The sequence below is a fragment of the Pygoscelis adeliae genome, unplaced genomic scaffold (assembly GCF_000699105.1).
Source record: "Pygoscelis adeliae isolate BGI_AS28 unplaced genomic scaffold, ASM69910v1 Scaffold410, whole genome shotgun sequence".
Lineage (NCBI taxonomy): Eukaryota > Metazoa > Chordata > Aves > Sphenisciformes > Spheniscidae > Pygoscelis > Pygoscelis adeliae.
Genome location: NW_008823913.1, coordinates 3,073,594 through 3,089,364, shown reverse-complemented (window position 1 = coordinate 3,089,364; position 15,771 = coordinate 3,073,594). Strand labels below are relative to the sequence as shown.

Here is a 15,771-nt window from a genome sequence, read left to right as displayed (position 1 = left end):
GGCGTTCCGGGGCCGGGCCGGCCTGAAGGGGGCGGGAAGCGCGGGAGCGCTGAGGGGAGGGCGCCGATGGACGCCCAGCCGCTGGCCCGCCAGCGGGATAAAGCACACGCATAAAACATGTGTGGCCTTTCGACTGTCTGAAGGCGAGTCTGTTACCAGTGCTTGGCGCCTTGCTAAATCTAATTTTATTTCCGTTTTTGCTGTAGCTCCGGTTGGGTCCTCCCTCAGCGGCGCCAGGGCAGGGCATTTTGGTGGCGTTTTCTGCCCGGGTCGCCTAGCGAGAAGGTCGAATCCCCCCTGTGACTTTCCCGGTTTCCCCGTCTAAACCATTAATTAGTAAAAGCTCCTTGGTTGGTCAACCTGCCCCTGCTCCCACACTGAAAGTGTTCCTTGTTGATTTTGCTGCAGTCTTCCTTTGACAATATAATACAGCCTTAAACAGAGTTTTCATAGCCCTTGTCTGAAAAAAGGTGCTGAATGTAAGCAGAAAATGCTAAATTATCCAATTTAAGAAAAATGCTCATCTTTGTTTAAATATGTTTTGTTGCATGGAATTTAAAATCGTAGTATCCCTGGTCTGTCGGGCAGTGACAGAACCTCCCAAGAAAAAATGGGTAGAAAAACCTACATGGTGTCTAATATGGCAACAGCTCTTCATAAAAAGTATTTCAGCATCTCTTCAAAGACTTAATGACAACAACTTACTTTCCGTTAGCTAATTGCCTTTAAATCCTATTAAACAGCATTCATTACAAGACTGGTATGAACAGCACAAGGCTGAACAGAATTGCCAGAATCCAAACATCTTGCCTTTAGCAGGAAGAAACAGCCAGCTGCCTCAGACCTTTCACTTATCAAACACCTCCAAAACTATCTGTGCTCATTTGTTCTTTCCTCATTAAACCATCAACCTGGCAACTACCTACACAAAAGAGTCGAGTCAAAATCCATGGAAGCCGATAGCCAGACTCTCACTGACTGCACCAGGCTTTGGACCGGACCCACCTTTCCCCCAGAACATAGTGTCTATCTCCTATTTTAATCATTTTAGTGGGTTGCTTGCCTGCATACTTAAGTGCAAGATGAGCGCAACCTGATTTAGTTGCGGATGTCCTGCTCATTGCAGGGAGGTTGGACTAGATGACCTTAAAAGGTCCCCTCCAACCCAGTCTATGATTCTACTTTGTGAGGAATGTAATGCCTGTTCCCATGAGTGTAGACTAATTGGCAATAGCATGTGACTCATTCACAGCTCTACCATGACTGGATGTCACAGTACTATTAAACTTTTCGGACTAGAGGTCAGGGGAAGGTGGATGGCTTTCCTTATCACCTTCATTTTCCCCACCAGGTACACACAGAATCAAGCTGTGCTGTCACTACATTTCCTGCTGCTTGTTGAAAACTCACTGATGCCATGCTGAAGAATAGCTGTTAAGTTGTTTTTATTGCTCTTCAAGACACTTCAGTCGGTGTGCACATGAGATTGCTGTACAAAGAAGTAATCCAGTGTCCGTCGGGTCTGGCAGTTGAATACAGGAGGGTATTCCCCACATTTGGAGGGTTTTGTTGCCTTAAGGAACACCACAGAGCCGCCTCTCTGAAGAGGGTCAGTCCCCTTCAGCCAAAGTCCACAGTAGCACAGCTAGTCCTTGTCCTGGCTGAGGGCGAAGGATATTGTTTGATTCTGCTAGAAGTTTGTTTCTGCCCTTTTACAACGGTTTAAATACACTTACTTACTTCAATACTAATTTTCTTACTCAAAAACATCTCAAAGTAAGGCAATAAATTGAGGCACACCTGAATAGCTAGGTCCTGGAAAGAACCAACACATACACTTGCTTCTTTCCCAGCACCAAGCATACTTTGGGGAAGAAAACAAAGTTGATTGATTTTGGTTCCAAAACCACTCCACAAGTGAACTGCAGGCAGGCCACCAGCAGTATTTTGTTATTACGAAATGCCAAACAAGGAACATGGCCATAACTGCACAAAGCTCATTTCTTGCTGCAGCGCTGACCACTTTCAGCAGTGGTCAGGGGAGCCCATTTTGCTTTGTGTTGCCTGAGATAATGAGCACTCCCACGCAGCTCCTGCTCCCTCAGCTGAGATGTGGCTCCAAGAGAAAACATAGCTGCTCTAGGGAGATCCCAAGTACTTGTCTGATCATGCTTTCAGAGGAAAGATCACCCAGACAGTATTATTTATTTCTAGACATATTAACATGATTCAGCCTGCATTGACATTTCTGGAGATGCCTGTGCCCTTTGTAATAATTCAAGACCATGTTTTTGCTTTTCGTTTTTTAAACCAATGCAATGTTCATTTATTTTTGTACTTACAAAAAGAGCCACCCCATTGTATCCCTCCCCTCCCCCCAAAATGCCTTTTACAAACATTTAAAAATTAAAAACCAGATGATGACATGTTAATTTGGTAGAATTATTTTGAAACATAGCTTTTGTAATTAGAGTTAAATTTCCTACAAGATGACTTTGTAGAGATAGCCTGATTATCGGCCAAATAAAATTCCATATTACAAGTTAGCAAATTCTAGTACAAAAATAGTCCATGTGTTAGAACAGCCTCTTATTATTATTATTATATTCACAGGAAAGAGTCTATTGGCTGCATAATACCTTAATATTTATGAAATTTCTTTTTACGTGGCTCATTCATCTAATTTAATATAGTGTTGAGCCTCAATAAATCCTCAGGCAAAAAACCCTAAACAGGGTTAAATATGCTGTTCAGTGTACTCTGAAGTACTGTGCTTTTCACAGGACATCCAAGAAACCCCACAAACAGTTCTCAGCTAGTTTTGATATTAAAATGAGATCCAGATCCAAAAGGACCCCCCTGAAGTACATATCCATGACTTTCCATAGAAACAGAGGCAACAGCTTCGATGGTTAAGTTTCACTTGGGAAACGGTCTAAGCTCATCCACCCATCATTTTCACAAATCCACTTGTGAGCTTCTTTAAAAACTAAAGCAGGTCACTCCCGAAGCATCTGGGACCCTTACGGCACTGCTCTCTTCAGGAGTGTCCCTACTGACCAGGCTCTCGCTCCTCTTCTGTCTCTGGTTAATGCTGTTCAGCAGTTTCTCTCGGACCAGGCCCCACAGGGAAAATCTGGGGGAAATGCTACTTGTCTCTCAAGATGTCTAGCTGCTCTTGATATTCTGTGAAAAGCCTCTGGAAGCGGAGGTTCTGTCCAATAACAGGAAGAAGCTCTTTCAATAGTTCTCTCTTTCGTAAACCCTGCACAAAAACCACAAAAGCATCCTCAGAATGTATTACTTGATATCATGAATATATTTGATAGAGCTTCTTTAAGATTCACGCCTTTTTTCCTGCCTGGAGAGGGCTGTGTATTTTATGTTCTTACTCTGCTTACATGATTCCCAGAATAAAAATTGTCTTTACATTTATGTACACTCATGAAGCTGGTGCAGCCCCTGCAGTTACAGACTCCAGACATGCTCTGAGAAGGGGAGACATTTCATTGGCATGTCGCTACTTCAAAGTTGCTGTCTGAAGAATGTGGAGGACTGAACATGCAACTCTGCTCCATCTGCATGATACTCAAGACAGCACCAGAGCTGAGACTGTGGCACTAAGCATTTGTCTACAGTTTCACATGAAATAAATACAAGTGTCATGGGAGGAAGCCTGCTTATGAGATTAGAGCAGAGTATGGAAAGGGTTCCAGGGTCAGCAAAAATCATTTGTGATTGCTTTTTTGTCACTAAGTTTAATCATATTTTAAGTTCTATTGTCTATCCATGCTATGTAATTTTCATGGGAAACTCTTCCTTGTTCTTTGTTAAACTATTATCAGGACTTACCATAACTGTTGATTCCCACTGACTTCCAGCTGAGTAATGGACTGGACCCAGTAAATCCTTGCATAATTCTCGCAAACGATATTCAAACCCTGAATATTATCAGAAAATAAAATCACATTCATAAGCATTTCACTAATATAACCACTCCACAATGTAACTGACAACATTCAGGAAAGGGTTACAAGTATCTAGAATAAAATAAAACCAAAAACATTGATTTCTGAAAAAGTATATTATTCTTCTAGCAGCAAATCTTTGGAAAGATAAGGTGATTTGTAAAGGATTCATTTTAGACTTCTGAAGGGCTTTATTTTAAGTTCTCAAAACAAAAAACACTACTGAAGATGATCTATAATAGGGAGAAAAACTGAAGTAGTTATTCCAGTTTGTTTTAAGAGCTGCCCTGATCACAACCTCACTCCCCCCTCCCACATAAATATACCAGCTTTTAAAAAAACAAACAAAAAAACACTGGAAAACTGACAGACTTCAACAGCCAGAGAACTAATACAAAAGAGATATCACAAGAGTCGGAAAGCCACAAGATGAAAACCAGTGAAGGGGAAAAGTTGTTAGGTTGCATTTAATGGCAATATATGAATTTGGAAAAATGAAGTCAGTAGCAAAATAAATAAAAAAAACAAACCAGACATCCTTCTGAAACATTAAAATATTACTAAACCAGAAGAGATCTCTCAAACCCTTAGCAAAAGATCTTACAACAAAATTAAAATTGATCCAATTAATAGGCACAAGAGTTAAAAAAGAAAGAAGTAAAACAAAACCTTTAATAAAACCACACACAGTTTCCAGGCCAGCTTTATTCACCTAAAAAATTAGAGGGGGGAATTCCCTTGTAAGGTAACAAAGTCATCTGTTCAAGAGTAACTTGCCAATCAAGGTATAATAGATTGAATATTTTATTGGATTAGAATTCATTAAATGTTGAAACCATCATAGGAATAAAGGATCAATAATAGGATGTGCAATTTTCAAAATTTAGCAGACCTGGAAAACTAGTGAAACAGTAATACATGTATGGCAAAGCAGAATTTGCAGTGACATCCAATGTATACACACACGCAAGGCAGTGACATTTGCGCAGTGCAAGATGAACCCTGCACACACAACAGAGAAGTTCTCAATTAATGAAGACTTTTAAAAGTATAACTATCTCTAACATATGACCCAAGATGAACATTTTAATTTAAACTGGGGAAGGACAGAGAGAATCATATGAAGTTCATCAAGCTCTCTTGTTAAATAAGGTAGGGGTCAAAAGGCAAGAATTAATGAGCTCAATTTTAATTCTGCCAACACCTATTAGGTGGCCTAACACGAACCATTTTGCTTCCCTCTGCATAAAATGATTATGCATGGTAAGGAATAAGGCTGAATTAATACAATGAGAACTACTAAATTTGTTATGCAGACAAGCAGAGATACAACAGAGATCTTTAGAATCCAAGAAGCATAAAGTCAGTTGGTTAACCTTATTTAACATAATAGCATAGAGATATGGTGTATTCAAATATAAAATAAGACACAAGCAACGTTTCTTGTGGATTTCTTTCCCCACAGAATGTAACCTGTGGAACTCACCAGTACAGGCTGTTGAAATTTTAGAATGTAAAAAAAGTATAAAGTTTAAGTAACACAAGCAAATTCTCTGCAGTTTTGTGTGCTCTGGTACAAAGTGTCAGAGACTGAGCGACTTCCATTTCACATCAGGCAGCGATTGTCAGTTGGCTGAGGAATGTTACATATTTTACAAGGTGTTGCTGGTTCCTCTGAAACATCTGTAGTTGCTGCCAGATAATACATACGAAATGCCTGACAGGCTACTGGACTTTTTTTACAATGCAATTCCTACTACTGGAGTCCACAGATGACACTGTCTCTCCAGACCATGAGCTGTTCGTGGTCTGTGTGTCAAAATAGGATTCCTCAGTACTGAGCACTATAGGAAGCAAATGTGCTTCAGCAGTTTGTTTTGGTTTTAAGTAAACACGAAGTCCAGAAGCCAAGTGCCAAAAGGAGAACATTAAGTGCAATCATACATAGGCATGATGTGAATAGAGCGTTTCTTTAAAATCCATCAGAGCTGCAAACAAGTAACACAGCATGGCAGGTCTCACCTTCATTAACTAGGTACCGTGCATAGATAAGGAGCCAGTGGCGATATTCATGACTGGATTGTAACATAAGTGCTGCTGCTATCTGGTTCTCCAGGTATGCAAGCGTTGTTTCTTGTTGCACTAAATGAGGCATGGAGAACAATCTTGCAGCTTGCCTTCCTGAACTACAAAACCAAAGAAAAATTAACATGCCAGCCATAAAATCAGATACTAGTTTAAGGAATATATATTTTTGTAGTACAAACTATTCTACACTTATCTTTCAGAGGCACCTAGGGCTTCCAGAGTTCAAGCTTTTAACGACAAAGTTTTCATAGCAAACTGCCTTCCCCTGCACTGGACCATTTACAAGTATCAAGGTCCACGGAGGGTTTTTTGCCTCCTGTTCTTTTTCTCTTCCTTTCATCTGTCTTCTCTTTAAAAACACATGCTTTTCAGTGACCAAGTGCTCCTAAATGTTTATAGGAAATTAAGGTGACTGCTTTTACCTTTCTTTGTCCCTCACAGGTGAAATTCACAAAACAAACACAAGATATAAAGTTAGCCTGAAGCATTTAAAGGATTTCTTGCAAATAAATGTATTGTCGTAAGAAGGCTAATTTGAAAAAAGCAACCAATTATTTCCTTTTTGAAAAAAACTGCTAATTTTTCAGTCTGATATTTTTTCTCTCTCAAAAAGAGTGTTGTTTAGATTCCAAATATATTTCCCAATTAATTTCCCTCCCCCTCCCAAGAGAACAGCAATAAAATCATACAACTTCATACAGTTTTTCTCACCAAAAAAAAAAAATTAAAACTCAGATGTGAAGGACAGAAATAGCACAAAAATCTGCCTGGGAAATCTAATTCAAATCCAGGTGATGATGGGCTATTAAATTCCCTACAGGAGTCTGCTCTGGCTCACACAATTCTCCCTGGTGATATTTTCAGATGTTAAAAATATGCATTAGATGACTAATCACTCAACTTTCTCAAAGACTTCATTTAATAGATCCCTTGAGGGCAACTGAACTACTCAGAATTTGTAGGCCTACTCCAAAGCTGGTAAACTAAAAATTAAAGTGTAAAATGTAAGAAATTCAGTTTAGTTAATCAAAATATTACACATACAGAATTGTCAAATACTTTATCCATCCAATAAAGAAGAGCCTTAAAATGGTTAAGTTTAGAGCATGCTTTCTTGCCCTCCAAGCAATCTCAGAATAACATTAAGATACAGACTGTAACCGTGCAAAGATTTAAAAAAAACAAAACAAAACAAAACCACTCTGAGCTACTGATAATTTTCAGTGCCATTAGCATCTTAAGAAACAACTCACTGATTCAAGCACATGAATAAATAATAGGAAAAAGAGACAAACATGCTGATGAAACGAAGCAATTAAGTGCATACTTTGATGTTCGTCCCTGTATTACAGCTAAGGGCCCAGAACACAGCATGGCTTCTTGGGATGGTAAACTATTCCTGAAGTCAGCGCATTGTGCTAGGGAGTCCTGTTTGTCAGAAACAAGATTCCTGAAAAAAAGGAAACAAACAAAAACCAAGTTTGAGGAGAGTAGGTAGTGATATCAGGGGATCCAGCTCTGTTCTGCCTCAAAGCCTGACTTGTATTTTCCACAGATAACCAAAAAAATATCACTGAGGTGCTCAGGAATTCCACGGACCCCAACTGTTCCCACTCCATATGCAAATTCTGATTGTGCTGTCATGGAAATGTCCCTCCCACCCCCAAAGTTCACAACATTAATTGTATAATACAATTTATCATTAGTGTTGAAGGAAATGAACTTTCTGCTTGCCATTTTACATCTAATAAGAAGTCATGCCCCATAACGAAGACTGGAGTGAACACAGGCAATGGCTTTCTTGTTAAGAACTTGATTTTACTTCATGTCAGGTCCCCCCACCCACTAGACAAGTCATCACAGATCACACATGTTGACAATCTTTCCCCTCCATTACAGCTATTCCTTCATATGGAGTGAGTTGACAGTTACAGCTGGCATTTCCACACTAATCAAGGATATAATTTTCACTGGTTTGAGATGCCAAGAGAATCAGTGGCTCAAACCAATGCTAAGTTTAGACCTCCAGACAGCTCAGAGGTAAAATGGCACAAATATTTAAAATACCCTTTACTGCTTTATCATGTCTAAATTTGTATGATGACTAAAGGGATCACTCTTTTATATATTTCCAAAGCTGTGGTACAAACTAAGAAATGACAGCAAATTCAGAATTATGGCTGAGAGCCTGTCCTCTGCTCCTTACTGACTGGGAAAATTTCTGCATAATTTCTCAGTTTATCTGAAAAACAAATAAGGTGTTTTTTCTTTTCCAAAGGATTCACATCAAGTAGTTGACTAGTAACGATTATTCTAAGGAGGAATTAAAACAATAAGCCCTTTCATCAAGCATGCTCATTACACTAAGTACCACAATTATATTAAGACTGCAACATGGTTTTTTTTCCTCTTAGAAAGACAACAAAGAATCTGTTTTGGAAAGACACTGTAAATAATTTAACCATGGAAGTTTTTTATGGGAACGTATGCCTTGACAGAAGTAAGAGACTCCATGGGGAAAGCCTATCTGATACCCAATAAGACACAGACTCTTATGTACCCTTTCCTTGTGTTTAGGACATCAGTAATGACTCTTCCATGGGAATTCTCTGAGGTATAATGATTTCTTCCCTCCTCCCCTACCAGACTTACTATCTTCATTAAACTTTTACATCTTGGAGACAAAGAGCTCTCTTCAAACTTGACTGGTCATCAGATCCAAAAAAATAATAAGAAGTGACAGGTACTGACAAAGTCAGGCACATACACGTTCAGGATTGGAGTGCATAGGTCTTATTTTCTCTGGAAAATGGGCAAAATAATTTTAACATGTTTGAACTTCCAACAAACCCCTGAAAATTGTTTTGAAAAAATTTTCCAGAACTGCATTCTTTTTCATAAAAAAGTGAATTGTAAGGCTACATTGTCTTTAATCATTGCCAACTGCTTGACAGATTCAACTGATGCACATCAGCAAAAGTATATATAGATATATGTTAATAAATAAAAGAGTATGCACTGTGTAGGAAAGTGATAAAGCTGTAGTTTAACTTTTTCATTTTTAAAACTTATTTTAAAACATAACAAATCATAAGAATGTAATAGAGTAAAGCCTAGACATACAATTAGTGAACCAAACCAAAACTAAGCCTGGCACATGATCCTACTCAGACTAACCTTCAAAATATAGGGTGAAACAGTAAATCAGAATACACGTCAGTCCAGCTGAGTTGTAAAAGCAGGAAATAATATATAACTTACCATGTAGAAAGAGAAGGATTAAAACAGTATGCCTTTCCATCGGACATGCTCATTACAGGTATACCATGCTGAGTCAGCAAGATCTGAGAGACAGTTGCATCACTTCCTACAAGTCAAATCAGACCAAGGTATGGAGTTTTGCATAATATTCATAATGGTAAAAAATGCTATCCACCATTAATTATCAGTCATAGCAACCAACAGAAAAAGGTTCAATAAATGTTATGCCTTGACGTTCCTATAAGTGCTTGAGAATAAGATAATGATAGTAAGCATCAGGCTCAGTACAGTAGCATTAAAATCACTCTTTTGCAAAACACATCATCAATCTTGATACTGCAATTTATACAGAACATTGGCTTAATTGGAAACATTCTCCATACCTACGGGCAATCTTCAGCAATTCTGCCATGTCTTCTGTAACCCAAGAAGCCTTTGTCTTTCTTTTTCCCATTAAGTTAAAATTCTAAAAACCAGCATACTTAGAAAAGTGTGCTCTCTAAGAACATAGTATAAGTGGGATAGCTGGAGTTTCTCATTTCCCAGCATATTCCATGCCCACGGTTTGTGCATGTAACTTCTAATGAAGACATTTGCAAACTGCTAGTACAACTACTTCTCTAGGTAGTTTTGATTAGTACTGTATGGATTAAAGCTAAAATAGAAGCCAATATGCTCTGAGACACTGCTTTTTTGATAATTTGTTTTGTGCCAGACATTGGCAATGATAGAAACTGAAGATTTTGAAATAACGAATTTGAGACAATCAGTTGTTGTTCATCATTAAGATAATATACATGCCAAGTGCACACAGAGAAATTGCTGTAATAGCAGATTTACATAAAATATTTGGTTTGTGATCTTCACAACACTAAACCTTCACATTCAGAAGCAAGCCAGGATATAATAAGCTACAGAATCTTGTACAAGTCTGTTACCACTGATATTCTCATCTCAGTTATTTCTATTGTATTTCAACATTGCCGATGACTTCCCTTTATTACACAATAACAAAGTAAATTTATTTGTTTAGGCTTTTCAGGTTTCATAAAATTTCAGCATATTCATAAATGGCACTAAATAGTACAGTGGGCTCAAAGGTTGGTAAATAAATGACCCTTTTTATTACCTGAAAATATTGTTTGCAAAGACTCATCTCTAACAATGGCTGTCTGCTTGTGAACATCCCTGAAAAAGACAAAAGAACAAGTCTGCAGTGTAAAAACAACTGAAAGCTCCAAAATCATTTAAGAAATGCACTTTTTCAATATTCATGACAAAGTGGGTTTTTTGGGGGAGTTTGGGTTTTTTCATTTTTACATTTTCTTCATTGCTTTGACGAAAAGATTTTGGCAAACTCAAGCCCCTTACGGCAAGACAGACGTCAGTAGCAGAGGACAACTTTTATAGTTCTTCATCAGGAAACCTCATTACAGCTAAGCAAACACTAAGGATCCAAATAACTCCTTTAGGAGCTCTGACTTGCACGAGGCATTAGCTTAAATTCAACAACTGTAAACAAGTACTGCGGTTTTTATCTTGGTATCTTGAAGATGGTTAGAGTACTTCTAACTCTGAAACTCATGTACTTTATTGGCTAAGTATAATGGAAGTTGGAAATACCCATATTTCTCCTTTTCCCCCCCTCAGTCCATTCCATATACATGACACAAGTCTATCCTAGGGAGGCTGTTTAAACTAGTCACTTCTAGCTGATCATCTATCTTCCTTCTAGAATCAAATTCAACATTATGGACCATCCTAGAATGGAAAAGAAACAGGGTTCAAGTCCTGCCCAATTAACTCTTCATATTATATCCAAAAATGGACTTCTGTTCAGACCCGATTTGGTTTAAGCCTCAGTTTCAACAGGAATGCATCAACACAGTTGAACAGTTACCTATAAAAATCAGCGCAGCCAGCTGCTGCAGCCTAATATGGTACTTACCAAACAGAGAGCGTAGCAGCAGTGGTGAGAGCCATGATGTAAGAACCTGTGCAATGTAGGGTGGAAATGGGTGTATTCAATATTATAGGGGGAAGAAGGCGACGACCACAAGCTGAAAATACTGACAATGTTCGTTTCTCACAGGCTACACTTACAATCTCACTAAAAAAACAAACAAACAAAAACCAAAAAGAAACATTTACATTTTGTCAAATGCAAGTAGCATAAAACCAGACTGATTTCCTAATTTATCATACAACTTGGGCTAATTCCCCAAAAGGTAACTATTACAGCTTTTAAAAAAATCCTGGGTACCAAAGGAAAAGTTCAAAAAGCACACAGATTATCTATAGATGCGTTCTATGCCTCCTTAATTTGGTTATAAGTATGATGGTCTAAGGAGATGGGCAGATTTGCAGGCCGAGATAGTATCATTTATGTGACCAAGTGGCATTGCTGGAAATATCAGTAACGCTTTTGCGTATACACAAGCTCTTCTTCAGGCCTGAATTTGTATTTAGCTTTAAAAATCCATTGCTTCCTTTTCAGACCTGGACAAAGCATTATATGTCTGCAAGCTTGTCTAATTTTTTCAACTATGCAAGCCTGTGTAATAAAAGCTATTACTACTAACTACAAATACTAACAACTTAAGGGTGTTACTAGAGAATCAGCATAAAACTCAAGTTAAAAAAAGTTTCAAAAAAATTCTGACAAATACTGAATCTCATGGCTCAGGCTTCAGAAACATACTTTAAATTTAAACTCTGAGGTTGGAACTAAGCAAAGTTGAGAAAAATAAAGAGAAAAAACATCAAAAGACTCAGGAAAATACTTCAACATCACAAAACATCCTGTTTCAAATTTTTCATTCTTTAGTAGTTAGCACTTGAACAACTGTCACTTACCATGATTTAGTCCACTTTAATGAAGAAGTTTAAAGGAGAAATGTAAATACCCAGGAAAATAGTTGTACCTGGCTAATGAGAATTTGTGATGCTTTAAGACTGCATAGAGCTAATACTTGGAGTGAAACTGGTCTTAAGAGTAAGAGCAGTACGTGTTTTTATCCACAAAACATTTATTAAGCAAGATTGTGTAAAAATTATAATGGAGAGTGATAAAACCAGCAAATAGCAGTAGTCAACAGAAATAAGTCAGAATCCCTACAAAAAACTCTACAGGATAAGAGTTTAAAAGCATCAATGTATTAGACCAGGTTAGCTAGAAGAGAAATAGGACACCTTGAGCCAAGCACAAAGAATCACAAAAATCCCTAATAGAAGTGATCCAGTTAATCAACTTTTCTAAATAAGTAGGAAAAAAAAATACTTTTAGAGTCTCTGCTTATTTGTAAATATGTGGGTTTAGGCCTAATTAACTTTCTGTAAAGCATACTTTTGTATCCCTAAAAATGTCTTCTGGCCTTCAGGACTACTTATCTTCTGCAGGCTCCCACTTCCTCCAAAATGTACTCTCTTACCAGCTTCCTGCTGCAGTGACAATTCGACTGGTGAGGACTGTCTCCCATTCCTTTCCTTCTCGATTACACTTTAACCTGCTCAACTTTGAACCTCCCACTGTGGTCATTTCATTCTCCACTTCAAGGTACATTGATGGATCTGAACTTATCTGAAAAATAAAAAATAAAATACTTTTTGGAAAACAACTACTTAAAAAAGCAGCAACTACTATTAGATCCAAAACAATGCCTACGTTAAGAATGGATTTAAGTATGGCATTCTCTGTTTAAAATGGCTTCAAAATACACTGTGGTACTTCAAAAGCAGCAGACCTCTGAAAATCAGTCTTGGCTAGAACTCAAATAATTTCCATGTATTCGGGGCATAAGAATGAAGAAAGGTTGTGCTATTCTGTGCTTCCTAATTAAGGGCACCAGATCAAGTCTAGATGTGCCCAGTCTCCCTACAATCTTGCAATTAGAACCAGACTACCACAACCTAAACACGTAGAAAAATTATTTCATAAATACCTAAAGTAATACTATTTGCCAGTCTCTTCAGATGTAGAGTATCTCCAGAGCGCTCTCAGAAAACACTTTTTTTTTTTTCTCTTCAGCAGTGTACTACCAACACAACCGTAATAATAATGCAGCAGTTACTCCTGTCAGACCCTCTTATCTTTATGACACACTTTGGTTAACCAGGAGGAGGGACTGATGAACCAGAGGTACTCCTCTTGGAAGTTTAGCTAGTTCTGAAATGTCCTATTTTTAGCTGATTTGCCATTAACTTTTCTCATATAGACATATTCTTAGAAGCTGAAGTATACCATCTTGCTTGCTTGAACAAATGCACATATTCAAATGTTAATTTATCAAAGGATCCTGAATAATCTAAAAAAAACCCAAAAAAAAAAACAAACCAGGATTTTTTTTTTTTAAAGTATTAAGCTTTTTTCCCCCTTACAGTCCACTTACTTGCAAAGTAAACGATTTCTGTGGGATTGGGGTTGGCAGTTTAAGTGCTAATGCTGGTGCAGAGATACAAGCAGCATCCTTCTCAGAGGCCAGTGTAGCTGGGGACTGGAAAAAAAATAAATTGCAAAAGTGGTTAAATTTTTCCATTAAATAAAATTTAAAACCAAAGATATTCTGTAATATAGATTGAATTTGAAAGAGAAAACCTTTTTTTAAAAAATTCCAAATAATGCCAATTGCAAATATTAATCTTTTTCAGATTAGCTGTATAGACACAAATTTTTAAATATAGCTTCTAAGAATTAAAAAAACCAAAACAAACCAGATGGTGTGGTTTTTTGGTTTTTTTTTTGTTTGTTTGTTTGTTTTTTGTTGTTTTTTTACAGACCCCCTCCACCTTTCAGCTGGAACTAATTAATGGAAATTCTGGTATATTGCATGGAAAAGCTGAGCTCTGAATACTGAAAAGAGAAGGACCTATATGGCCTAAAATGATGGGAACTCTAATACAACTTACTACTTCATGGTTCCTAGGAAAGTCATAACTATTTGAGCCATCATATCCAAGTCACTCTCTTGTGCGTGGGCCACTCTCCACCAAAGAACATCAAATGCTAATGGCGTTTCATTTTATTCTATACAGTCATTTGCAGGCTATCACTACTTAGCATGCTGGTACTGTTTAGTAAGTAGCTGCATATTTATATAAAGGATGGACACATTTGCCACACCACATGCATCTGCTTTTTATAATCTTAAATTTTAAAAAGAGGCAAGGAAGAGGGATGGGTATTTCCCTGACTTGATGGAACAAGTCAACATGGGACTGACTTTATTAAATGAATACTGAAAGCCACAATGAATCTTATTTATTTCACCTGAACAGTTAAAGTTACTGGTACAAGTCTGGAGTCTTTTCGAGGCCTCCCTTTTTTCTTCTTTTCTACCGTTTCGCCCTCAAGTTCCAGTTTCCGTTTGGGTGCGCTGAGTGGTTTAGCAGCTGGAATCTTCTCTTCACTGTCACTGCTGCTCTCCAGAATATCCCTGGGCTTACTGTCTTTAATTAAATTCTGATCCTTCAGTCTGAGCAAGTAAAAAAAAAAAAAGTATTTCACATTTTCTATAAGCTGATTCCAAAAGCTGCCACGTACCTTACGCACTGCATTCTTGTAGGTAAGAAGATACACTCAAACAAGGCTAAGAATGTATTTCAACATGCACAAAGGCAAGAGGAGGAAGCTAAAGAAGCATGGCAAATCCTCCGCCAAAGTACAATGTGTAATACATATGTAAGCTGATCAGACATATTCTCTCCTTTAAAAAAAAATTAATGAAACTAGCAGTTAGCAAATGGATAAAGCTGTAAATAACAACTTTATTGTAGCATTCAGTTCCAAGTGCAATCAGATCTCTCTCCCTGAGTTGATACAAATAATTCAGCACTCTAAGATGCAAGAGTAGTTCATCTTTTCCCCTCCAATGGACATTACACTTTCTGCTTCCTCATGCAGAACTTCATTTGTCAGTCTGTTGTCTATCCCCAAAAGTTGTCCTATTCAGTCCTGACTACTGTAAGAAAGATGCATATCGGCAAACCATACAAATGACCTCACTGTTCCATTTTCCATTTCAGGAATACAATATAACTAAAGAAGACAAAGTACCAATCCCTGTGAACTCTTTTGTTAACTATTATACACTAAAATAGGTCATTTAATCATACTCTTCCCATTCCCTCCAATAGCTGGTTATTAACTCACAACAATGTTTTACCACTTATTCCATAACCGCTCGGCTTCCTAGAGATATATTGTGTAATCCAAACCTTTTTTCTTTGGCATCTGAATTATGCCAAACAATACACTTTTATCCATACTTTACTGATACATTAGAAGCAATTATGAGAGTAATTTAATACATCTTTCTTCTGCAACATATGGTTGAACCCTTTGATATAAAAATATTGAGGTATTTAGTAAAAACACATTTTACTGATAATAAGTTGGGGAACTACGTACTTCTTTCTCAAGACTGCTATTTTTTCTATTATGTGTTTTGGTGAAGCA

General features: G+C 37.6%; 2 protein-coding genes across 2 annotated transcripts in view; both read right to left on the bottom strand.

The window, feature by feature from the left end:
• PPIL2 (peptidylprolyl isomerase (cyclophilin)-like 2) overlaps window positions 1-247 on the bottom strand; it is a 76,787-nt gene extending 76,540 nt beyond the window's left edge. Inside the window, exon 1 of the mRNA XM_009318752.1 lies at window positions 157-247. Within this exon, the coding sequence (XP_009317027.1) occupies window positions 157-247 (91 nt within the window). The remainder of the gene's footprint in view (window positions 1-156) is intronic.
• Window positions 248-2,304: 2,057 nt separating this feature from the next.
• LOC103912466 (protein HIRA) overlaps window positions 2,305-15,771 on the bottom strand; it is a 45,456-nt gene continuing 31,989 nt past the window's right edge. Inside the window, exons 16-25 of the mRNA XM_009318741.1 lie at window positions 14,584-14,788; window positions 13,706-13,810; window positions 12,749-12,897; window positions 11,266-11,427; window positions 10,447-10,505; window positions 9,318-9,423; window positions 7,384-7,506; window positions 5,991-6,154; window positions 3,853-3,941; window positions 2,305-3,265 (exon numbers count right to left, since the gene is read on the bottom strand). Coding sequence (XP_009317016.1) covers window positions 3,149-3,265; window positions 3,853-3,941; window positions 5,991-6,154; window positions 7,384-7,506; window positions 9,318-9,423; window positions 10,447-10,505; window positions 11,266-11,427; window positions 12,749-12,897; window positions 13,706-13,810; window positions 14,584-14,788 — 1,279 coding nt within the window. The 3' untranslated portion in view covers window positions 2,305-3,148. The remainder of the gene's footprint in view (window positions 3,266-3,852; window positions 3,942-5,990; window positions 6,155-7,383; window positions 7,507-9,317; window positions 9,424-10,446; window positions 10,506-11,265; window positions 11,428-12,748; window positions 12,898-13,705; window positions 13,811-14,583; window positions 14,789-15,771) is intronic.